Raw genomic sequence first — 26,245 nt, 5'->3', positions numbered from 1 at the left:
TTTTTATTGGTTTTTCTTTCTTATGTTTGGAAGATGTGTGATACTGTGGCCAAGAACAAAGTTTGTCTGCCTCGTACTCAACAAACTAAACAAATAATTTATAAAAAGGCATTATAATATGGATCCTTGTGACTCTCCCACTTGTCATTTTACCTGCAAACAAGAATCATTCTTCCCAACCAACATGTCTGTTTTAAATCGTTGTTGTTTGTAATCAAAATTGTTGTCTGCACAATTTCAACTCCAAATTATATTATTTCTAAACCAATTTGCGGGTGATTTCAAAGGTTCTGGTTCTTGTGGATATTCATTCAGGACACCATCTAGGAACTGAGGTTAAAAAAGAGAGAAAAGCAATGCACAATTACTAAGAGCCAAAATAAAGTTCAATAAAAATCGTTCGTAACATTAAATTTTTATTTTTGAGAAGAACTATTGTTAAACTAGGAATCATAAGTTTTTACATTATTAAGAGTATTTAAATATTTATTTTGTTCTATTTGTCATCAAGAAAATGGACCTTTCTCACTAGGGCAAAGTTTATAGGTTTTTTAGTTTAAATAAAATTTAATATTTACAAACATACGCAAATATACAAACTTCAAAAATGAGGCACACTATTGGTGTTACGCATAGCATGATTGATACATATTAGCATTTTAATATTGGATTGGAGAACAAACTCTCACGATTTTTTATAGGACCCTTTTTTTTTCGGATTTTATTTTTCCTTTTGATATTGCATAGGAATGCCTCGAACTAAATATTAAGATTGTGATTTCGCCCATTTGAAGTGGTAGTTTCCTCATTAAACTGAAAACCCAGAATACAGGAGCATTTCCATCTAAGCATAACTAAAATTTTGCCATCTATTTACCATGAAAATGCTATTCAATAGACTATTACAAAAACTAATCTTCTGAGCTGCTAACCATCTTGGTTCCAACTGTTTAACAGAAAAGCCTTCTTTTCTGCAATAATGATTGTTAATCAGTCAACACCAATAAAAAATAATAATTGCAAGAAGTGATTTATCTATATTCCTATTAAATTTACTTAAACATCCTCCTCCTAATTACTGAAAGAAAGAACATTTCAAAACATTTATATATATCTACTTAGTATTTAATTGGATATCTTGGAACATGTTTAACATGTTGTATCATTACTCTTTTTAAGATTGAATATATGGCACGACACGTAAAGGCGAAAAGCAACTCACTTGAAATTTGGACACCTGAAACTTCTCGAGCAGATCTGAAATCTCAAGTTGCTTCATCACCATAGCATGTAGTACCTGAATGATTTAACAGCACAAACTATTAAGTATCATATTGTCAACTAAAAGATGTAGCTGACTTAAGAAAGTAAGAGAGATATAATACCCTCTTAGTCTTTTCAAGATCAAACTCAACAGATTTAATCCTATCCAATGAACCCTTAAGCATTTCATCCTTTTCAAGAGGTATACTTGCTGGTTTATCGCGAAGTTCCTCAACAGCATTTTCTAGTCTCTGAAGGCGTTGTAAACATGGTAGAATATGATCCCTTTCGGAAACAACTTCACTGGTTGCCAAAATGTTATCAGTGTTAGGTTCGATGGGGATAGACGGCAGAACATCGTTCTGTATTCTACCAAATTCAAATCTTAAACTGCAGAAGAATGTAACTAGTCTTTGCAATAGATATGTAAGCACTCTTGACACATTTAAGAACTTGGTTTTCGCCACCATTGCTTTGACAAGACTGAACCAATTGCTGATGCCAAAAAAGGTTTCTGAAAATTATGTAAATTTGTAATAAGCCCATAAGATTATGCAATACTGAAATACTTGCTAGTGATATAACCATGGTAACTTCCTAACTTCCACACAAAGTACCTTGACAGTTTTTGCTAGAAACAATTTTCCCCACATCATTGTGCAATGACTGTTTGTTAGGACGATGAAATTCATCACTTGTGGGCACTTTCTCAGCTCTAGGTGTGCTACCATTGCAACTGAAGTAGCTATCCGATACCCTGAGCTGCAGAACAACCAGCTTTTGTATGATAAAAAGCTCGATGACGCCCACATAACATGAAAACAGTATGTAAAGACAACAAAGTGATCATAAGCTGAATCAGATTGAACGGTATCAAATTCAAAACTCACTTCTTCAAGAACTGGGGCTAACCGAGGAAATGTAAAGCTTCTTTGTATGTATGGTGAGCAACAATCATCAATATCAGACCCTGATTCTACCGGTGATGCATCACCCCATCGCTCCTGGAAGATGAGAGAAGATAAGGTAAATCACATACTAGTGCAAACCATATCTGCTAAGAACTTCGGCCAACATATCAAGGACGGGATGTAATGTTAGGTCATGTCCGATCGATACTAGCTCATCTCTAAGCCCGCTAAACAATAAGATTAATAACCTAATTTTGGAAACAAACAAGAAATATAAAGAGAGTTCTAAGATGTTTCTATTGATTCAAGAATATGATGAAATACCCAAACAATATCCTACAAAAAATTCTAACATCCTAGTTATCTAATGCCAAGACTTACCTTATGCGAGTGAATCCAAAAAGAGTCCAATTTCCCTTGTTCACCGGGTAGTTCAGTGATTTGTCTCATAACAGTTGCCTCCAAACTATGTACCACCTACAATCAAAACATTTATTAGTCGTGAACAAGGCAATTCTGAGAATAAAAAAAAAAACCCTCAAAATGTAAAGGACATAAACCACCTTAGTCGTGAACAAGGCAATACCTTCATGATATCAGGATCTTTCCATGGACCCATGCTAGACCTTAGACATCCACCTTCTCCAGGACATGTACATGAACCACCCAAAAAATCTGGCAACTGACTGTACAGATGCATTTACATATTACAAATGACTCAATTACAATGAACAGAATATTCGAGGCAATATAAAGGAATAAATGCATACCTTGAGTCAATGACATCCAGTAACTTGCATAAAGACTTTGGTTCATAAACCTGGAAATTTGGGAATTTATGTAGTATCAAAGGGACTTCAGGAAAAACATTGAACAATATTCATGACAGAAATAAAAGCTATATCCATTACCTGTATCTTTGCGATAGTTTTGGGATCAAGAAACTTCTGTGCAGCAGGCCAAAGCATCTTCTTGAAGCCAGTACCAGCATTTACTATATACATCCGATGTAATGTCTGTAAATATATCAAGGGAGTGTTTTATACAAAGAGAAAGGACTAAATAACATGTTACTTTGAGAAGGTATATGGACGAAACCTCAGGATAGTAATTGTTATCTATTCTTGTCATAGCAGCCAAGAGATTTGCAGCAGTAGGTGAGAAATTTTTCATTCCCTGAATCATACACAATCAAGAGCCAGCTAAGGTTCAGAAAAAGTAGCACCAAAAATCAGGGGAGCTCCTAACTTTGAAATCTAGCTAACTAAGAACACCCTTCCAAATAGGAGTTTAGCACACAGAATGTGACTACCAGAATTGATACATTGTTACAGAACAGGTGAATGACTAATCAGCTACCTCAAATCAGAACAAACTATAAGACATACAAAGAGTGAAAAGCTGAAAACCCGCAGAACCACATCAAAGCTTCAGTGTTTTGGAAATCAGATAATTTTTTTTCAGTGTAATGCAACATACCAAGCCCTGCACGTCCAAAATTGTTGTGGTTGAAGAAATCCGTCTCTTTGCGGCAACAGAACATGCTGGAAATTTCTCCTGTAGAGCTCTCTCAAACTCCTGAACATGGTACTTCAAATATCTATCTATTGTGGTAATGCGCATCAAGCGGCTCGGATGAGCTTTCCCAAGCCTCTCAATGTAAACTGGCCTACCTTCTTTGTCAACTCCATGATACCCTTGAGGATAATGCTGCAGTACTTCTTCCAACTCTTCAAATTCAAAATCCTTCAAAACACCATGGCATCACACTTAGCTGACTAGTACATGAAACAAGTGTATCCAATCCAAGCACAGAATCCATGCTAATGCTAACATATACAAATCATACAAAGAGTATACGAATCTGTATAACAGTAAAAACTTACACTATCCTATTTTACTTCATCAACCAAAAAAATTGTTGTATAGCACAAGTTTTCTGTCATAAAAGTTGGTGGGATCTGTGAATGGGTGAGTATCTTGAATAAAATTAGTACCCACTTTCATGTACTCATTTAAGAATCCCTCTATCATCTAATCTAGAGAGGTCAATCCCTTCAATTCATGAATCAACATATGATTCAGATTCACAGATTCAGTGAGTGTTATCTTGTATTCATTTTGTACCAACTTTAGAGATGATATTTATTTAAGTCAACATTTATACTAAGATGATATTTATACAAGTCAAACATTTTTACTAAGGTTCACAACCCAAGATTAGATAATTCTAAGAAATATTTTAAAACTCTACGGTGTAACAAATAAGTTATTTTTTTAAGTGTTTTTACTCCTACCTTATATAAATATATTCTTTCCTCCCTTAACAGAAACCCAGGAATATTTAACCGACACCTTGGAAAAAGAGAAAAAAAAATTTGGCAGTACCGAAGTAATTAATCTCCAACACTTTGAAGCATCCATTGAAAGTTGAAACTTTTACTAAGTTTTCTACATTCATAAAGTCGCAGCATTAACCTGAAGGATGGTATCAGTTCCATATTCTTTTCTCCAGCTTAACATGTCTTCCCACATCTGAATAGTCTTCTCAATGTCAAAGTCCCTTGCTTTCAGAAACCTACCACACCCACAAATAATGAAAACCACAAGAGTGAATGAGAAGAAATCTACAACACAACTAAGAACAAACAATAAATAAATCAATGACACTATCTACTATACATTAGATATAATATAACATTATAGTCACTCAGTTTCAAAATAACTGTCATTTTCACTAAATTAGGATGATACTTTTTCACTTGAACTAATGTGAGTATATAGAGGTGAAAAAAAGGGGGAAAAAAAACCAAAAGAAGAACAGATTACCTTAACAATGCATGATAATCATCATGAGTTGGACGCAAAGAACACCTTTGTAGCAGTTTCAGACGTAATTTTTGCACAGCTGATTCCTCTTGTGCATCTCTCACATCTTCAATGTGAACCCTATTGTTGTTGTTACTGTTAGAATCTACAATTCTGCTTTTCCCCCCTCTCTTCTTCAGAGAATGAGTGAACCTGCATGAAGCACTTATGGCCTTCTTCTTCAAGCTCCCAATCTTTGATCTCTTCCTTTCCTCTTCACAGCTCTCACCATCAACACCAACACCAAAACCAAACCCATCTTCAAAACCCCCTTTTTTTTTCCACACCACATTTCAACAATTACCACATTATTTATTTATATACCCAATAAAGGAATAATAATTTATTTAACTCAATTAGCATAACATACCTGAAACTTGATTTGAGTCCATTTCAGTGACTGTTTAAATGGAAAAGAAAAATTAGTACTTGTATTTGTATATGTAGATGAAGTGTTTGTGTAAATGTGAATGTTAAAAATGGGAAGCATTTCTGTAAATTCCAGTACCAGTGGAGGGAATCTTTTCAGTTTTCGGGTTCAATGGATCCAATGCAGCATTGTTGTTGAGTTTTCGTTGCAATGCAATGTAATGAGAGGAATGTGCAGTAACAATAACAATAGCATAGAGAGAGAGTTATGAAGGCTGAGCTCAGAGAAAAAGAATCTCTTGGGAAATGAAGAACAAAAGGAGGAAAAACGATGAAACAGTTAGTTAGTTGGGGTAATAAAGGAGCCACCTTTAGCGGTTTTTCGGTTTAGGGGGTTGTGGCTTCTTCAGCTGAGGAGTGAGAAAAAATGGAGAATCTCTGAGCAGAGAGAGAGAGAGAGAGAGAGAGAGAAACAAAACTGCAATGCAAATGCAAATGCAATTGGAATTGGAATTGAAGTGGAATGTGAATGTGAACAGGGATGCAATGAATCTCTCTCTCTCTCTCTCTCTCTCTCTCTCTCTCTCTCTCTCTGCTAAGCTCTGGTTAGTATTAAACTATTAATAGTGTTTTTTTTATTAGAATTTAATTTTATTTGTTTAACTTGAAAATTTATCTATTTCTTTTAGTAGAAATATTTTAACAATTTAATTAATTTGTGTCTTAAAAGTATATTTTAAAAATATAATAATAAAAAAATTTATTTTATGGTATATTTAATTTTTGTCTTTATGGCACAAGTTAACAAAACCTAAATATTAAAATTATTATAAATTGTATAATATGTATTGTAAACAAAAAAAATGACATAGTGATTTTTTTTTCTAAATACAGTTAAATAAAAATATATAAATAATTTATACATTGAATATATTCTCTTTTTGATGAGAAATGTTTAGGCAAACAAGATTTTTAATGGTAATTTTTTGGAGAATTCATGTCTTGACCCAAGTTTGTTGACATGTTGATGGAAGTTGCTGTAGATGAGAGGTGATGGATTGGATTTTGCAGCAACTTCTGATTTAGAAGTTCTGGACAGGGTGCAAGGATTAATTACATCTTTGAAAACAAAGACATTGATAGTACTTTTCTCCATAGTACTTTTAATATATTTAATATAATATATTAATATCTTAATTATAATATTTACATAGAGATATTTATGTAAGTAATTACCGTATTTACATAATTACATCATATTTTAATTAAATTTAATTTTAATACATAGTCAATATAAAATAATTTTACACATTTAAATATATGATATTATATTATTAAAAAGTAAAAATAATTATTTTTTATATTAATTCGTAAATAATAATCTAAAAAAATAATATAATTATACAACTATAAAATATTTTATATTGTCCGAATATATTAAAATTAAACTCATTTTAATTAACAATCTCTATACTTAATTAAAAGATTGCGAGTTCGAATCTCCTATCTTTAGTAAAAAAAAAAGTCAATAACATGTTTTTATAGAGCAGGAATAAGAAAATAACAAGGAAGCCAATGAGTAATAACTCAAATGACATAGTTTCCATATACTCAATTAAGAGGTTGCGGGTTCGAGTCTTTTATCTTTAATAAAAAAAAATAGGGTAAAGTATATTTTTTGTCCCTAAAGTTTGATAAAAGTTTTAAAAATATCCCTAAGTTTTATTTTGTTTCAATTTTATCCCAGAAGTTTTCGATTTGCATCAAATATACCATTGACGGGTAATTTTTCAAAAAATTTAAGATCAATTCAATAACAATCTCATAAGAACAACTCTCAACACAAGCAAATCAAGCATCATTTTCATGCATTATTGTTAGATTGGTTTTAAATTTTTTGAAAATTTAGACGTCGGGGGTATATTTGATGCAAATCGAAAACTTTTGGGACAAAATTAAAACAAAATAAAATTTAAGGATATTTTTAAAACTTTTGCCAAACTTCAAGGACAAAAAGTATACTTTACCCAAAAAAATAATAACAAGGAAGAAAAGAAAGCGGAAACGGAAAGAGTAAAATAGTTAGCGGAAGCAAAGGCATTGGATGTGGCGGTGGTGGTGCTGAGTCTGACTCTGACACTGTCTTTTCTGATGCCAACAACACACAGGTCACTGGCGTAGCCGGTAGTCCCATCTACCTACATACCTTTCCTCTTGCCACGTGTCCTCTTTCTCCGACACCATTTGTCCTTTCTCACTTCTTTATACTCTCCATGTTTTAAGCTAACTAAGCCTATAAAAAAAACAAACTGGATTCAGCAACAAATGTTGTTAATCATTATTCAATTATTTCAACAAAAATATACAAATAAATAAACAGCTACTACCGTTTATTATAAACAATACGTGTTTATCAATTTTTTTATATATACAAATTACTCTAAAAATGAATTTTTTAAATTATTTTATTTTTGATTAATTAAATCAATTATATTTTTATTTATGATATTTCATATTAATTATTCCAATTTATTATTTAGAATTATGAATTTCGCTCATGTAAATATAAAAATTGACTTAAAATTAATTGTGGTTATGTATTCTCAAGATTCGATTGGTCTTATTTTTTAGATTTTTTAGTATTAGTTACTCTAAACTTTAATGACACCTTGAAAAATTGATGTTTTCATTATGAATTTAGAGAAATAAATTCTTATACGAATATATTAGTCTTACATATGTAAGAGTAATATATTCGTATAACATATGCTATTGTTATATAAATTCATATGTTACATATGCTATTGTTATGTTTATTTTTTTAAATAAGTTATGTTTATCTTTTTCTAATAGAATTATCTAAAGATTCTAATTGTTTATTTTATTTTAAAATTTAAAATTAGTTTAATAATTAATATAAATAGATAGTATTATTCTCTCATATACAATAATATACAATAAAAATTATTTATATTTTTTTATTTTTTATAGTTTTATATATATATATATGCTTAGTTTTTACAGATTAGTTGGAACTATATTTTTTAAAATAATGACAGTATAATTTGTTTTTTCTCTTGATTTTTCTATTTTATTACTTATCAAAACAGAGGTTATAATTTAGAGTTTAAAATTTAAAATTTATAATATTTTGCTTTTGTTTATTTTATATTTATTTTAAATTAATTTTTAAAAAGTTAGACTTTTTACTTTTATAAAGAGCACATTAATATTTGTCTAGAAATGATCTATTAAATTAGGTAAATTAATTTATATATCTATGAAAATGAAATAATTTTATATTATTTAAAGATTACCATATATTAAAATGTCTTGTCACGAACACGACATTCATCTGTTGGTCCTGATATGAAGAATAGTCATCTTTCAATGTGCAAACGTGATGAGACATTCATGAAAAGTTGAAAAGCAGAATTAGACCTCTATCAATGCTTTATTTTTAGATTGCACTCATAATTACCAATTACTAGTAATTTTAATTTTTCTTTTTTTGTCAGGTCAAGTATGGTATAGGCCCTATAGCACAGTAGCCCACCAATTTTGTTTTTAACTGTTTATTCATTTCTACACTTCAATGTGACACACTGACACTGCTCCAAAAAGGGAATGTTAATTCACAAGAAATTTTTGGCACAAATTATCTAAATATTGTAATTAAGGTATGGGGTTAATTATCTTATGTCCTAATATGAGCACATATTAAATTTATAAATTAATAAAATTTTTATTAAAAATATGAAAAATTTAAGTTTTTAATATATTTATTTTATATTTATTAAATAAAAATATTTAAAATTTTTTACTAATAATAAATTTATCATATTTTCTTAGACCACATATTAACTAAATCCGTAAAATGTTCATAGTTATAGAACAAGTAGTATGTAACTTATTATTCAATTCTCTCCCCAAAATTCATAGTAGAAGTTTAACTTCAAAACATAATCAAAATCTGATTTCTAAACTAATTTTTGAAGATATATATCTAATATATATTTTTAATTATTTTTTAAATATTTTAAGTGTTTATTTATCATTCGATTTTCAAGTTATTTTTATCAATGACATAAATTTTTAAATATTATTTTAGTAGTTTATTTTATTTTTAAAAAAACTTACAAAACTAAACTTTTAATTTAATATTTAAGATCTCTTTGATATCCAAAACTAAAATGTGAAGATAAAGTTTGTGTTAATAGTCAAAATAACTTTAGAAAACTTATGATGGTACGGATTTGTTCTTCAAAAATTAGATATTTTAAATTAATTTCTAAAAGAAATAAGTCAAATAAAAATAAATTAAATTAATTTTTTCATCAGTTAGACAATGATATATGATAGAATAATTATATTGTCTATCGTATTTTAACTTAAAAAGATTAATTTGACTAATAATTATATCTTTTAATTAAAAATTATTTTCACTATCAACCCATAAAAATCTTATAAAAGTGAATCGCCCTCATTTTTATTCATATCTTTTTGAGTGAATACCCCATCCGACTCTGGACAATTATTTCGAAAGGATAACGAGGTTCTCAAGAAAAAAAAAAACACTCAATCCAGCTCTTGATCTTTTTTTTTTTGGACTGATTAACCCCTATACTAAAAAAAATAACATTGACTTTTTTTTGGCACAAAAACCTCGTTATCCTTTCGAAGTAATTGTCAATAGCTGTTTTGGATTTTTCTCTATCTTTTTTACCTTATATATTTCAATTTTCATCCTTGTTGGAAATGATACAAGACTACATCACCACCGGAGAATAAAACAAAGGAGACAGCTATATATTTTGAATATACTCCAAGAGTTTATGTAAATATCAAAAGGGCATGTGCATACACATACAAATAGAAAGGAAAAACAAGATTTTGTCTTCTGTAATAAATGGTAGCATTTCAGAACAGAACACAGAACTAAGAGAAGGGGTGAAAGTGAAACTTCAATGTCTCCATGCATGAAAGCTCCATTTCAATTACCATCCTTAATGCCTCAAGAATAATGTTACATCAAATGACGAAATTGCATATGCATACAAATATGTATGAACCATACACACATAGCAACTTGAATTTTCATTAAAAAAGTGCATCGTACACTAAAATTAGTCACTAATATATTTATATATAAATATATATGTGATTTAATTTAATTTTAATGTGTATTTATATTTTAACATGTATTTTATAGTAATGATTAATTTTAGTGACGGATTTTAATGTAACAGAACATAATCATTTTTATTTAGTAAAAAAAAAAGTCTTATGTGTAACTAAAAAAAACAATATACTAATATGATATTTGTGATCAAGTACTTCATTATTCCCAAAGTGGAAACTCAGCTGCAGTCGACTTCACGTAAAGTTGATACTTGAAAATTGTTAGATAATTTGACTGATTTGACTAAATTTTTATCTAACAGCTCTCAGATATCAATTTCACGTGAAGTCGACTTCGGCTGAGTTTTCACCTATTCCCAAACCGGATAAATAATGATTTCTAGTATAAATCATAATTAGAATGATTAGAATAAGAAAAAAGAGGAAGCAAAGCCGTATAAATTATTTTTTGAGATCTTCTCCATCTCTTGTCCTTTGGGTCCATGTCTTTCAATAATTATTCTCTGCTAGTACTCTAGTTGAAATAATGTATGTTCGAAAAATGTTGGAAAGTGACTATAATAATGTTATTGTATTTTTTAAATTATTTTTTTTTAAATTATCACCACATAAATGCATAAAATATTGTAAAAAAATAAAGAAAAGTTATATCTATTTTTTTAAAATTTATTAATGAACTATATTATGTATGTACTAAAGTCAGCTACTAAAATTAATTACTAGTATATATAAATATATATTGAAAATAAGTCAAACAACACATATTTTATATAAAAATATATAGAAAATAATTTTAGTGATTAATTTTAGTATACAAATAATATTTTTATTTATTAATACTTGATTTTAACTCTCTTATTTTTATTATCATTTTTGTAACATTTAGATCTTATACTAGCAATATATTAAATTTAATTATGTATTTGCGATGTAAAATAGTTTTATAATATTAAAAAATTAAATTTAACCAAATATACTATTTATACATAAAAAGTCTAGTTATCAAATTTATTATCATATATTCATGTATAAATTTACTATCATATATTTAATATCATATGTTATCATTTATTTTAATAAGTATTATTTTTTATAAATATTTAGTTTAAGGGTAAAGTATACTTTTTATCTTTGAAGTTTGACAAAAGTTTTAAAAATACCCCTAAATTTTATTTTGTTTCAATTTTGTCCCAAAATTTTTCGATTTGCATTAAATATATTCTCAACGACTAAATTTTCAAAAAAATTAAGACTAATCTAACAATAATGCATGAAAATTATGCTTGATTTGCTTGTATTGAGGGTTATTCTTATGAAATTATTATTGAATTAGTCTTAAATTTTTTGAAAAATTAGATGTCAGGGGTATATTTGATGCAAATAAAAAACTTCTAGGATAAAATTAAAACAAAATAAAACTTATAGATATTTTTAAAATTTTTGTCAAACTTTAGGGACAAAAAATATACTTTACCCTTAGTTTAATTACTGATTTGTTGTAAATAAATAATATGATTGAAATTTAACTCAAATAGTTGGTAAAAAAAATTACTATACTAATTACAATAAATTAATATATCAATATATATATTACCAAAAAAATATTAACATAGAAATAGAAGTTGGGAAAGTTAAAAATGCAGAGGTAGAATTTATTGATAGAAAAGTCATTTTCATTGCAGGAAAAAAGGGGTAGGGAGGCCCATTGTCAACCCCCAAAGCCCAAGAAAATAGCAGTTAGTAGTCACATTAAATTAGAGGTTGAAGCTCAACGAAACTGTGCTCAATATATTTATAGGACTGAACATAGCTGTGTGCTTCATTTATAGTTGTGCCAATTATGCTAATCCTCCTTAGCCCTTAGGCCTCACACAAACATAGACTTGCTCACTGTTAGGAATGTCATTGGGTAAAACCCTAAATCCTTAAAAGTGGTTTACACTGGTCACTTTCATATACAGTGATCATCGGAACCAAAAAAAAAAAAAAATCAAATAAATAAATAAATAACAGCGATTAAAGTAATTTACCTGTTTAACCAACTTGAGTTGGTCGAGTGGTCAGCTCATTCGTCCGCTTAAGCAAGTGTCGGGAGTTTGAATCCCGCCTTGTGCTTAAGCAAGTGTCGGGAGTTCGAATCTCACCTTGTACATGCAGCAATTCATTGACTAACGGCAGACCCTTAAATAAAGCTTAGATCCGTAGTGTCGAGAGTTCAAATCCCGCCTTATTGGCAGACCCTTAAATAAAGCTTAGATCCGTAGTGTCGAGAGTTCGAATCCCGCCTTATACATGCAGCAATCCATTGACTAGCGGCAAACCCTTAAATGAAGCTCAGATCCACGATGGATTAGTTCTTAATCTGTCGGATTGAAAAATACTATGGAGAATAAAAAAAAAATTTACCAGTTTTTTTTTTTCTTGGTTGCATGTGTGTTTTGGGTTTCTTTGGGTATGACCTTTTGAATTCATTTTAGATACTTTTAGACAATAGAATATATCTCATTTATGTTCAAAATAGAACATTTACAGGTTAACTTTTTTTTACAGAAATATAGAAAAAGAATTTAGCATTGTGTTAGAGTTGTCTGAATTTCATCAATCCTAGATATTGGTTCGTTCAATGAAAAGAAAAAAGGACAAGCTCTATATCTCATCAACATGAAACTCTAATAAACCTTTCTTTGAAGTTGTTGAGAAATTCATAAGTTTATTGGTAATAGGAGATGATATTTAATTTAATTTTTAAATTTATATATGAGTTTCAATTTATTTATAAAATTTTAATTATTTATATTTAATTTTTAAATTTTATGAATGTAATTCATGTTAATTTTTAGAACAATTTTTAACGTATAGATGTTAATAGAACATTAACGAAAACAGTCGAATATCACATTAAATTTCGTAAAATGATATTATTTTAGTTTTGATACTTAAATAGTCCAAAAATAACATTATAAGTGATACGATGTTAATTGAAACTGATCTTCTCAAAGCAAGTGATGTGATAATATCTTTAGATTATTTAGACTTCAAAACTAAAACAATGTCATTTTATAGATTTTATAATTTGCATGTTCATATTAACACTCTACTAACGTATGTATGTCAAAAATTATTTTAGAGACTAATATTTGTCACGTTTGTAAAATTTAAAAACTAAATAAAAACAATTAAAATTTTAGAAATTCAAAACTTACATATAAATTCATAAATTAAATTAAATATTAATTCAACAAAATACCCTTCTCAATAAACAAATACTTTTTATTCATAAAAAATAAGGCATCAAATTCTCATTGCTTAATTAATAGACTAAATAAATTAATTACGAGTGGGAAATATATCCTAAAGTGCTTTTACATGATGATATCATCACTATACTATATAGTATAGTGATACCGCGAAAAACCTGATAAAGTAAAACCAAATCAAGCGTCGGTTCACAGATTTTATGAAATATTATTTTATTCCATCTGCTTATCATTTAAAAACCAATTTGATTATTATTTTCGTGAAAAATATCTTCCTTCTTCTCAACTTGAAAAATCGAATGGACACCTTTAGCCCACGCATCAATTATATTCAGTGAGCTTAATAAAATTATTGGTGATCACTTGTATCAAAATAAAATTTAATTTTGATTCGGTATAAACTTTTACATGTATCTAATTATATAACATTATATTAATAAAAACATTTTTTTATATTAATTGTATAAATAATTATATAAAAAAAAGTAAATATAATTAAATGACAATGGTTAAAAGTTTTATATATCTAATTAAATTATCTAATATAACATATGTCTGCATCTTATTTTTTTTTTTCATGTTGATGTGAGTACCAAAATTATTATTCCCTTTTAATCTTATTGCCATCTTTCATTTATTGTTTTTTGAGTATATAACAAGACTAGTAAGATTATCTCATCTCACTTCACCGTAGCCATAAGATTATTATAATTAAGATCCCACAAAGCACATCACAGATAAGAGAGAAGGGATGGGAGTGGTGGTTATTGACGGCACGACCGTTAGGGATTTCGTTAACGACGACGCACACTTCAACAAGAGCGTTGATGAACAATTCACGGCGCTTGATACCAACAACGACGGCGTTTTGTCACGCTCGGAGCTCCGCACCGCCTTCGAGTCCATGAGGCTCATCGAGACGCACTTCGGCATCGACGTCGCTACTTCGCCGGAGGAACTCAAGAAACTCTACGATTCCATCTTCGAGAGGTTCGATGGTGATGGAAGCGGCGACGTCGACAAGAACGAGTTCAGATCCGAGATGAAGAAGATCATGCTCGCAATCGCTGACGGTTTGGGATCTTTTCCGATCCAGATGGTTCTCGAAGATGATGACAACAGCTTGCTCCAGAAAGCTGCAGATCTCGAAGCTTCTAAGACCGCCGCTGCTTGATTTCCGCCGTCATCGGCGGTGGCGGTGGCGGTGGCTCCGCCTTCCTTCTTTTGTTGCTTATCTTGGTATCACGTTGTCGTTTTGTGTTGTTTTCAGTTGTCGTTTTGGTTATGTGGAAATAATGAGTGGCGACTGGTACGGGAATTGACTTTGTCTTTGTATATCGTTTTTTTTTGTTTTGTTTTATTGGGCCTTTTTTATATGTAAGATGAATAATAAATAAGTGGGCCTATTAACATGAAAATGGGCCTAATGGGCCTAATGTGAATCCAAAGTAGTGAAAATGTAACTACAAAAAGTAGAAAGAAAAAAGCCTACAAAAACTTGACATATACGAGCTCAACCTGTGGACAAAAACATAGTTACTTCATTTTAGCTTTGGGTTTGAAACTTGGGGAAAGTACCGAAGTTAATAGTTATTGTGATTTGCGTGATTTGTGATTGATCGTAAAGCGAAGTGAAGTGTATTTACTATTTACACTTTCATTTCATATGATGTGTTACTTTCATTCCTTGTGTCACTACCAAGGTAATCCTAAATATTATTTGTTCCGCAAATCATGTTCAAAGTGCAATGCATGAGGAAATATACTTTAGGCGAAAACATGGAACCACGCGAGTGATGAGTGATGAGTGATGACAAAACTACTCTTCCCCACATGTAATGTTATCCATTTCTCCGATTGTGATTAAATTAGGCCAGACGAAAAGACAATAGTGATTCATAAGGCACATTTTCGCATATGCACGTTGAATCTACGAAGATCATGATCTTTTTATTGGATAGAAACTTTTGTCTCATACATACGATTTTTTTAAAAGTAATTTGATTTTACAAATTTGTTGTGTTAAAATCTATAGTATTTGACATAATTTTAAAAGGTTTATATTCTCATAATGTTATTATGAGTAAAAACACTAATTTGAATAAAGTATTTTCGCTCAAAAAAAATAAATTATTTATGTCGGTTTGATGATTTGTTTCCATTATTATAATTTCAAGAAGCTGTTGTGTGCATGTTCACATACAAGTTTACGTTTCCCCAATAAGACCACTAAGATTTGAATTTCGTAGCACAGTTGATTTCTCTTTTAGAAGACTTTCTTAATTCGATTAAATTATAAAAGTTTTAATCATGATCAATCAATTGCTCTCATTCAAAGTAGAAGTTATTGTCATATGCAAAAATAGGAAAAAAATTGAAATTTTAGCGTGAAATCAAGAAAGTAAATGAAGTAAGTAAAACTAAAATTTTAATAAAATTTAAATTATAAAATTATTAGATCTAGTATGTTACATATACATTAAAATTAATCATTAAAATTAGTTATTAATATAAAATATAAATTAAAATATAAATACATATTAAAAATAAATTAAACTATACATATATTTATACACAAATATATTAATAGTTAACTTAATTTTAATATATATATATATATATATATATATATATAACTCAATAAATAAGAATTAATCCATATGCAAGATAGGATAAGCCGATAAGGTGTCCACTCATGCTATGAGTCAGCACGGATAAAGAATAAAAAAAGCTGAAGTCTGATTTGTATTGGATAAATTAACACTGGGACCAGCCAATCAAATAGTCAATTTACTAATTAACATAAACAAATATCAATAATTTGAATGTTATTTTATATATGTATTAATTTATTAGTTAAAAAAATATGAATAAATGAAAATTTAACTCGTAACAGCGAGAGTTCGATTTAAAAAAAAAAAAACAGAAAACAACACCGGGACCCACCACTTTCCAACTCTTACTCTTGAGAGTTCACGTATCACACAATTCACTTTTTCTTGGTTTCGTTATATATGGCACCGCAAATTGCTCTTCTTCCCTTCCTCTAAAACTCTTCAACTTAACGAAACGAAACGAAACGGTGTCGTATCATGCTATCCTCATCTTTCTCTTCGCTGCGCCACGTCAGATCCCGGCCAACACTCGCTGCCGGAACCACCACTTCTCCGACGTCGGAGAATCAACAATCATCGAGTCTTTCTCTCCACGCAACAGCGTCGTTTTACGAGATCCTCGGGATCCCCGCCTCCGCGTCGATCCTCGAGATCAAGACTGCGTACCGCCGACTAGCCAGGGTTTGCCATCCCGACGCCGCGACTGTGATCGGCGGTCGGAACGTATCGTCGGACGAGTTCATGAAGATCCATGCTGCTTACTCCACGTTATCGGATCCTGAGAAGCGCGCCAGCTATGATAGGAGCTTGCATCAGCGACGGCGGATTCCACTGACGGCGGCGACGCCGGAGTCAAGGTTTCCCGGTTACGGTGGGCGAAGATGGGAAACGGATCAGTGCTGGTAGCGAGCTGACTCGGTGTGAGTTAAGGAGGAACGAGTTAGTTAGCTGGACTTTGGATCTTAAACTCTTAATTCTTAGGCGTGGTTATTAAATTCGCCTTTGATTGTAATTTGAGTTTAATTAGTAGTTAATTACGTTGGTGCGTGCAACATATGTTACATTCTACATGTCATTACTATTCCATACAAAAGAAAGAAGCACCTCTCTATTTATTAGTACACTTTTTTTAAGTATTCTACTTATTACAACTACGGTATAAAAATGCGTAGAAGAAGAAGAGTGCCGCTAATTTTAATAGGTTAAAAATCCTTAGAAAGTTGATTCTCTTGTAATTAATCTCCCAATGTTTTTAGTTTTATCTTTTGTATAATACGTTTAATTAATTTTTATTGTCACATTAATAAAATAACTAATTTTTATATTTATTATAAAAGCAATATTTGAATATATGAATTTATTAGATAATTGTATAAAATTTGTTAGTCTTCGTATATTAATACATCAAAATGAAACTCTAATAATAATATGAGTGGGACAAAGTCTAGTTGAAGAACTAACCAAAAAGTCAACAATTAAAACCCGTTAATTGGTTTCTTATGTGGAAATGAAATGTAAAAAGTAATAAGTAATAACATTACATCGGTGCAATTAATTAGAATCCTAAAGTTTTTATTGCACCCAAAGTCAACACCTTCTAGCTAGGGCTATAAGTAACGAATTCATGTGTAATTGTATTGATTGGATTAATTCAATTTGAAAATGTCTTTAGAAGAAAATGGATACACTTCAACTTCAGTCTCCATTGATATTGACTAAGGATATCTGGTTATAAAAGATTGAAAATTCCATTATTATTCTCAATCTTCCAATACGTGTTTGGATGGAAAAGTTAATACTTTAGTGCTTGAAAGGGAAAGGCCAAGAATATAGATAGCCATGAAAAACATATATATATATATATATATATATGATGTAGTCAATTTTATGTAAAATTAATAATTAATAATTATTAAATAAAAATTTAATCAAATTAATTAAATTATTTAATTATTTTTAATTATTAATTTTACATAAAATTAACTACATCTCAATTTTTACTATATATTATATACACACAAAACTCTTGAGGATTTTATTTGATATAACATGTAGTGTATAACTAATAAACAACTTAAATAAGAGTGCACGTATTCTCATTTTTATTCATTTTATTAATTTAAAATTTAAATAATTATATTATACCTATTTCTTTTATTCCATCTATTTACCCAAATATTCTCATTCCCTTCATCCGTTTATTATCAATCATCAATGATAATACAATTAATGTACACACAAACGTAATCTTTTGATTTCTATAACTAATTAATAAACTATGCTCGTATTTAATTCATATCTCTTTACGTCAATATAACTCCACTTGTTTTTTTTTTTTTTTGGATATTTTTCATTTAATTTTATATTTGTAGAATTTCTTTACAAATAATAATATTATTTATGCATGTCTAATTGACCAATTTAGGTTTTCGGACTGAGAAAAAAATATATAATTTTAATCACAAAACAGAGATCAATCATAAATGTTGACACAGGAAACACACATAAAATTCAACCTTTTTTACCTTTTAGGCATAGATATACGAACATTTTAGTATTTTTCATCTTTGAAATTTACTTTACCAAATTTAGATAATTATGTATATATTATAAACTATATAATTTTGATTTTGAGAATTAATAGCCTTAATTTTTTATGTTTTACACATTTAATGTATTCAATAAAGAATTCAAGCATTCTTTCTATATATATCAAATCATATGTTATGAATAAATATACTTTACATTATTCCAAGATGACCTCATACTCTGAGAAAAATTTAGAATGGTGTATTATTATTTCATGAAAAGTTACGATCGACACGTTAAAGGGATTTTTATTTTAATACATAAATTAATTATAATAATTATCGAAATAAATAATTTAAAAAATATTTACCGAAATAAATATCCCTCTCTTATTTCGTTTATACTGTAAACGAGATAATTTTGTATGTATCTCGTTTTCAGTGTAAACGAGATAAGACAGATGGATGAAAAAACGTATATATCTCATTTACAGTGTAAACGAAAGTAAATTTCGTTAAAGGTAGGAATTATTTTGGTAAATAAGAGAAAACAAAAATAAATAAAAAAAATATTGTGGAACTAGGTTTTTTGTTAGAGGGATTGAACAACAACCTCTTAATCCTAAGCATTATAATAAATCCAGTATAGGATCTCTTTTTTTTTTTTTTTGTCAGGTGGATATAACATCTTAAGAGACACCAAAATTTGTGACTAAATTAAAGTATCATGAACTAGGTTCTTAAACTTTTCTCTTTTGGTCAGAAGATTTTTTTTTTTATTTGTCACGGTTCAGAAGATGAGAAGATCCTTAAATTCTTTTTAAGATAAATATTTTTTCTCATTGCACAAAAATGGGCTACAAAAACATTATAGGCGAATAATTATAATGGGCTGAAAACAATGCAACATGCTACAAACCAGGGTGCGTTTTCGAGGCTTCGGCCCAGCCAAGACCAAAAAGAGAAAAGGTAAGGAAGAAAAGGGCTAGCACTATATATTGGTTTTCAATTTCATATAATCATGTGTGAATTTTAAAGTCTCATATAATTTAAATTTAGATTAATTAAAATGTATATTTATTTTTTTCCTCTCTTAATTCGTTAATGTGAATCATCTTGATCTTGGAGGATTTTTTAAGAACTTTAAACCCAACATGCATGTAAGGATTGAGCATTTGGAATCTATATAAGGGGAGAAAGAAAAAGAATATATACAATTTTCTTTTATTTATAGTTTTAGAATTATCTACACCAAGTTTTACTAAAACCTTATTTCAGTAATTTTATCTTACAATACAATATGCAAATTATTTATTATTTATTTATTTATTTTTGAAGGTGTAAGGAGCAACTAAACTCAAGAAATACTTTTGTATTTGTTGGTTAATGTTCATTTCACAAATTTAATAACCGTTGTGATCTCACTTTTTCATAAGAAAAGACAATATAAATAGATATATTTCTAATATTTTTTTTAAGTAAGAGTTTATTTTAAATTTGTTTGACTTTTGTATAGATTTTTTTTAATTTTTTTTATTTATCTTATGCTATTTTTTATATTTTTGGACTTCACCAAAAGATCGAATTTTAAATTTTTCGGACATAAAATTTAGCACTCCATTATTACCAACTAATTACAAATTAAGATGTGGCGAATTCATACACATAATTCTTGTGAGAAACAAAGTAATCTGTCACATAGTTAATAAGTTAATAGGAAACTTCAATGGTGTTTATATGCAATGTTCTAATGATAGGATATATTATAAGTACTAAGAAATTAAATTAAACATAATGAGAGTTAGACATAAAATATGTCTATATGTAGTTATGTACCATTACTATGGCCAAGATGCTACCAATGTGCAAACATCATCACAATATTGAAAGCTATAACTTTTTTTCATTGTAGTTTGTGCATAGATATATAGTCCAAAACCATGATGCTTCCACGATACAACATTTGATGTTAGGAAAAATAGGGTACACAAAAAAAAGCAACATAATATATTAGTGAAATTTCAATTTGCTTATATAGTTTCCATTGGTGGTTGGTGTTGTTGCCACTAAAATTTAAAGATGCAAATTGTTCTTATTGAACATTGTTCGATGCAGATTTCTTTTCAAGCAATCTTGTATACAATAACAATGGGGTCCCAAGAATCTTTAGTACAAAATTTTGCTTCGACTTTTTAGGGTTAACCATTTATCAATCATAAAATGTACTATATTTGTAGCAAGGTTTTAAGATTTGAAGATTAAACCAACCCAAACTATGTTTATTTATTGGGAGCCACTTAGATAAAGATGTTAAAAACGTCTTTTTTTAAATATGTTTTTTAAAAAATTAAAATTTAACACATATAATCAATTAAATTGTATTATTTTTATTAAAATTAGACTGGACAAATTAGTTTAGTAAAAAAAATTAATAAATTAAATTTTAAATTGGTATAAATTAATATTTTTTATAAAAAATTACTACAATATTCCTATTATAAAACACAACTAAAATATTCTTATTATATATATATATATTTAAAATTTTAAATTTTAACCCTATAACGATAGAAAAGAAAATGGCTAGAATTTAGAATTTTCAAAATTAATATATATATAATAAGAGTATTTTAGTCATTTTATATAATAAGAATATTGTAGTCATTTTTTATATAAATAATATTAATTTAGACAAATTCAAAATTTGATTCACTATTTTTCGATTAAATTAATTTGTCTGACCTAATTTTGACAAAAATAACATAATTTAAGTAATTATATATGTTAAATTTTAATTATTAAAAAATATCTTTTTAAAAGACATTTTTTGCGTCTTTATGGTAACATCTCCTTATTTATTTTATTCTTTTGGTGAGTTCTTAATGGGAGATAGAACTATCGCATATGGGTATTGAATTGATTGATTAAATTATTAAATCTATAATTGTTACACAATCACACTTTAGTTAAATTAATATAATTTAATCTAATTTTCAAAACATTGAATTCTGAATGTCCCGTATATAAGAATAAGATTAAAGCAACAAAATGATTGTGCAAGACACGTTGCATAGGCTAGATTGGTGAGTATTCCGTAGTATATTATCATATATAATTTTGCTGGTAACAAAAATTAATATGAACAACCTAACATCTTCTTCATTGCTTTCACATGGTTAATTGAATTATACTTATGTGCTAGCTAACAATTTTGCCAAGCTAGAAACGTTGTTGCATATGGTAAATAAAAACAATTATAGGACCACAAATTAAATACCATTGATCTTTGGAAAGTTCTAGTTAGTAAAAAACAATTCCCGGGGGAGGAGGAGGAGGATGAATTAATTAATTGATTATTCATTTGATCTAAATAATTAGCTGTTCAACTAATCGATACTAGTACATAAACATAAGTAGTTTACTATTTTTCAGAATTGAATTTGTTCAAATAGAGTAGAAAGCCGTGGTGGAATTGTCGTTCAGAACAAAATGCACCTTAACAAATTATTATTATTATTATTATTATTATTATTATTATTATTATTATAAAGATGAATTAAATCAATTAGCATATTTAACATATTTGTATATTTATACAAGATATTATACTTTTATTACTTTAATTCTTTTAGCACCTATATATACTATTATATATTGTAGTCCAACCACGTCGCTAGAAACGCCTTGACGCGTCGCTGCAAGCTCCCTGCCCGCCATCACCTCTTCTCCCTTCCAGACGCATCCAAAACTGTTGATCTGCGTCGAAGTTCAACGCTCCCGAACCGTCCACGTGTCGAAGACGCGTTGCCTCAGTTAACCCGATGCCAGATCTGCACGTTGTCTCGACCCGACCCAATGCCAGCTCCACGCTCCAGTTCATCACTGTGTCATCCTTGACGTATCTTCTTCCTCCAATCCGGTCTCACCACGTGTCCTCCCATACTGACATGGCGGATAGTGGAACTCTCCCTAATTTTTTTGTAAGCTCTTTCCGATTCTAGCCTCCATTTTTTCGATTTCTGCCTTGATTTCGCAGTTCCTTCTCTTTCTCGTCTTTGTATCTACTATCATGGAACAATAAGATATTTTTGCTGTCACAAAGAGAAAGAGTACATTCTGTTGCAACTGTAACCGTTTTGGGTACCTCTTTTTAGACTGTCTTTCTATTGAATATTGAAAATGCAAACAGAAAGGTCACATTGGCTCCAATTGTCCAACACTGTTATGCCATTATTGCAAGCTCTTGGGACATTTGATTACTACTTGTCCTACTCACCCACCATGTTTAGATCAAAACAAGTATCATTTTTGTTCCAACTACACTAATCAGAATGTGCCTGCTTCTACCGTTGATACTACTGAATCCACAAACTCTGCTTCTCTCAATCCACCTTCTCTCTCCATCCAACATTGAGTCTCTTCTTAAGCTACTTCTCTCTTTTTCTGGTAATACCTTTGCTACTCTTTTCACTCCTTCAGGTAATTCTAAATAGTATTTTCATTATGGTTGCTTTAATCACATATTTCCTTTGCGTCATTCTTTTTCATCTTTGTTTACCACCACAAATGCACCTTCTGTCAACACTACTAATGGTTCCCTCTTGCATGCGACACATAAAGATTTTATTTCACAGTCCAATCTTAATCCCCTTATATTTATTTTATTCAAAAATTAAACTTTAATCTTATCTCTATTAGTCAACTTGTTAAACTCGATTTTGATGCCAATTTTTCTATTTCTGGTTATTGTGTCCAGGATCGTCGGATGGGACAGATCACCAGGATTAGACGTAAGGTCAAAAAGTTGTTTGAGCTCGAGAATCTTCATATTCCTATGTCAAATCTCTGTACTATTTTTTCTCCATCTACCCTTCACTTATGGCATTACCGTCTTGTCCACAGCTCTTTAGAAAAATTACGTCCTTTTGTGTCTAAGGGTGTTTTGGGTCTGGTTAATAATGAGTATTTTGATTGCATTCCTTGTCAAACTGCCAAACAACCTGCTTTGTCTTTTCACAATAATTTATTTCTTACTTGCTCTCCTTTTAATCTTATCCATTCTGATATTTGGGACTCCACTCCCACTGTTTCTATGAGAGGGACTCGATATTTTGTAGTTTCCATTGATGATATTCACACTTTACTTGGGTTTATTTAATGACTAATCGCCATGAGCTATCTTAGATTTATATTAACTTTGCCACTATGATTAAAACTCAATTTTTCAAGGTCATTAAAGTTTTTTGACGCGATAATGCAATGGAATACTGTAACTCCAAACTTTTAACTTTTCTTGCTGAACAGTGTATTTTGTCTGAGTTTTCTTGCCTTGGTACGTCTCAACAAAATGGATGAGTCGAACGCAAATACCATTACATTCTTGACTCTGTTCATGCAATGCTTATTTTTTCTTCGTGTCCTGAGCGTACTTCGGGTGAAGTTGTTTTTACTGCTGTCTATGTTATCAATAAACTCCCTTCTTCTGTCATTGGTAACATTACTCCCTTTAAGCGTCTTTATCATACTTCTCCAGATTACAGTTCTCTTCGAGTTTTTGGTTGTGTCTGTTTTGTTCTCCTTCAGCCTCAAACATAATAAACTTGAACTTTGGGCTCGCATGTGTTGTTTCCTTGGTTATGACATTGAACACAAGGGTTATTGTTGTTGGGATCCTCTTTCTAGACGTATTCATATATCTTGTTATGTTATATTCTGGGAGCATCACATGTTTTCTAAGTTCTCCTCATTTGGGTCTATTCCTTATACTCAGTCACCGTTTTTTACTAACCTCAATGTTGATCTTTTTTCTAGTGATAATTCTATAGGTTCTATATCCAGTCAACCCCTCGAGCCTTCTACTCTTCCTCTTTCTCTATCTCCCAATGATTCCAGACCGGATGATGATCCTGCTCCTACTGTCATGCCTCCTCCCTCCAATCATTTTTTTAGGGTAAGAAATTCACCTCATCATCTTCTTGATTATCATTGTTTTTCTACAATTCTTCATCATGAGCCTCAGTCATTTCGAGAAGTCTTAAAAAATCTAAATTGGCAGCAATCAATGCAGGAAGAAATTCAGGCACTTAAAAAGCACACACTTGGAACTTTGTTGATCCTCCTTTTGATCATGAAATTGTGGGTAGCAGATGGGTATATAAGATCAAGATTCGCTCTGATAGTTTTATTGACCGTTATAAAGTACGATTAGTCGCTCAAGGATGTACTCAAGAGTATGGTATTGATTATGAAAAGACTTTTGCTCCTGTTGCTCGTCTCACATCTGTTCGCGCTCTCCTTGCTATTGCTGCGGTCAGAAAATAGTCTCTCAGTAAGATGGATATGAAGAATACATTTTTTAATTGGGATTTGAAAAAGAAGGTCTATAAGAAACCACCCCGGAGATATCCTTGTCCTTCTAGCAAAATCTGTCTCCTTCGTAAGACACTTTATAGTCTTAAGCAAGCTCCTCGTGAATGGTTTGAAAAGTTTAGCACCACTATATGCAATCTCAGTTTCACTTGCAACCCTCATGAGAATGCTCTCTTTATTCGTAAAAGTGGACGCGGTTTGTATTCTTCTACTTTTGTATGTTGATGACATGATCATTACTGGAGATGATGTTGATGGTATCTCTAATCTTAAAGCATCCCTTCACCACACTTTTAAGATGAAAGATCTTGGTTCTCTCAGTTATTTCCTTGGTCTTGAAGTCATATCCTCAGATGATGGCATCTATCTCTCTCAAGTTAAGTATGCTTCTGATCTTTTTACTCGAGCCGAAATTACAAATAGTCGCACTATGTCTACCCCTTTTGAGCCTAATATTCTGTTTACTCCTATGGATGGCACTATTTTGGATAACCCTACTCTTTATCGACGGTTAGTTGATCTCGTCTACTTGATTGTCACAAGACTAGACATCGCCTATCCAGTTTATGTTCTTAGCCAGTTCTTGTCAGCTCCCCGTACTACTCACTATATTGCAGTTTTTCGCATTCTTCGCTACATCAAAGGTACTCTATTTGATGGTCTTCATTTTTCTGCTCATTCATCCTTAACCCTTCAAGTGTACTCAGATGCTAATTGGGCTAGTAATCCCGCTAATCGTTATTCTACTACTAGTTATTGGTTGTTTCTTGGTGATTCTCTCATTTCTTTGTGAGCCAAGAAACAAACGTTCACTGCTCGATTAAGCACCGAAGTTGAATACCGTGCTCTCCCTGATACCACTACTGAGGTTGTCTTGATTCGTTGGCTTCTCGAAGACTTGGGTGCCCCTCAATTATCCCCAA

The 26,245-nt window shown here is 30.1% G+C and overlaps 3 protein-coding genes across 3 annotated transcripts; 2 read left to right on the top strand and 1 right to left on the bottom strand.

The window, feature by feature from the left end:
* Nucleotides 1–547: 547 nt before the first annotated feature.
* LOC107613241 (phosphatidylinositol/phosphatidylcholine transfer protein SFH13) lies at nucleotides 548–6,005 on the bottom strand. The gene is made up of 15 exons (XM_016315507.3): nucleotides 5,551–6,005; nucleotides 5,413–5,442; nucleotides 5,004–5,313; nucleotides 4,653–4,752; nucleotides 3,654–3,920; nucleotides 3,273–3,350; nucleotides 3,086–3,190; nucleotides 2,945–2,994; nucleotides 2,761–2,860; nucleotides 2,556–2,651; nucleotides 2,154–2,267; nucleotides 1,881–2,025; nucleotides 1,386–1,777; nucleotides 1,223–1,297; nucleotides 548–971 (listed from the first exon to the last, which is right to left on the bottom strand). Exons 2-15 carry the CDS (start codon nucleotides 5,432–5,434, stop codon nucleotides 951–953), a joined length of 1,875 nt encoding a protein of 624 aa, XP_016170993.1. The 5' UTR covers nucleotides 5,435–5,442; nucleotides 5,551–6,005; the 3' UTR covers nucleotides 548–950.
* Nucleotides 6,006–14,369: 8,364 nt separating this feature from the next.
* Nucleotides 14,370–15,228, top strand: LOC107612414 (Calcium-binding EF-hand family protein). Its single transcript, XM_016314428.3, has one exon. It carries the CDS (start codon nucleotides 14,562–14,564, stop codon nucleotides 14,982–14,984), a length of 423 nt encoding a protein of 140 aa, XP_016169914.1. The 5' UTR covers nucleotides 14,370–14,561; the 3' UTR covers nucleotides 14,985–15,228.
* A 1,582-nt stretch (nucleotides 15,229–16,810) lies between these two features.
* On the top strand, nucleotides 16,811–17,548 carry LOC107615859 (chaperone protein dnaJ 11, chloroplastic). Its single transcript, XM_016317879.3, has one exon. It carries the CDS (start codon nucleotides 16,903–16,905, stop codon nucleotides 17,329–17,331), a length of 429 nt encoding a protein of 142 aa, XP_016173365.1. The 5' UTR covers nucleotides 16,811–16,902; the 3' UTR covers nucleotides 17,332–17,548.
* The last annotated feature ends 8,697 nt before the right edge of the window (nucleotides 17,549–26,245 follow it).

This window comes from Arachis ipaensis, chromosome B1 (genome assembly GCF_059453495.1).
Source record: "Arachis ipaensis isolate K30076 ecotype BB chromosome B1, ASM5945349v1, whole genome shotgun sequence".
NCBI classification, from domain to species: domain Eukaryota; kingdom Viridiplantae; phylum Streptophyta; class Magnoliopsida; order Fabales; family Fabaceae; genus Arachis; species Arachis ipaensis.
This window is presented reverse-complemented; position numbering and strand designations above follow the sequence as displayed.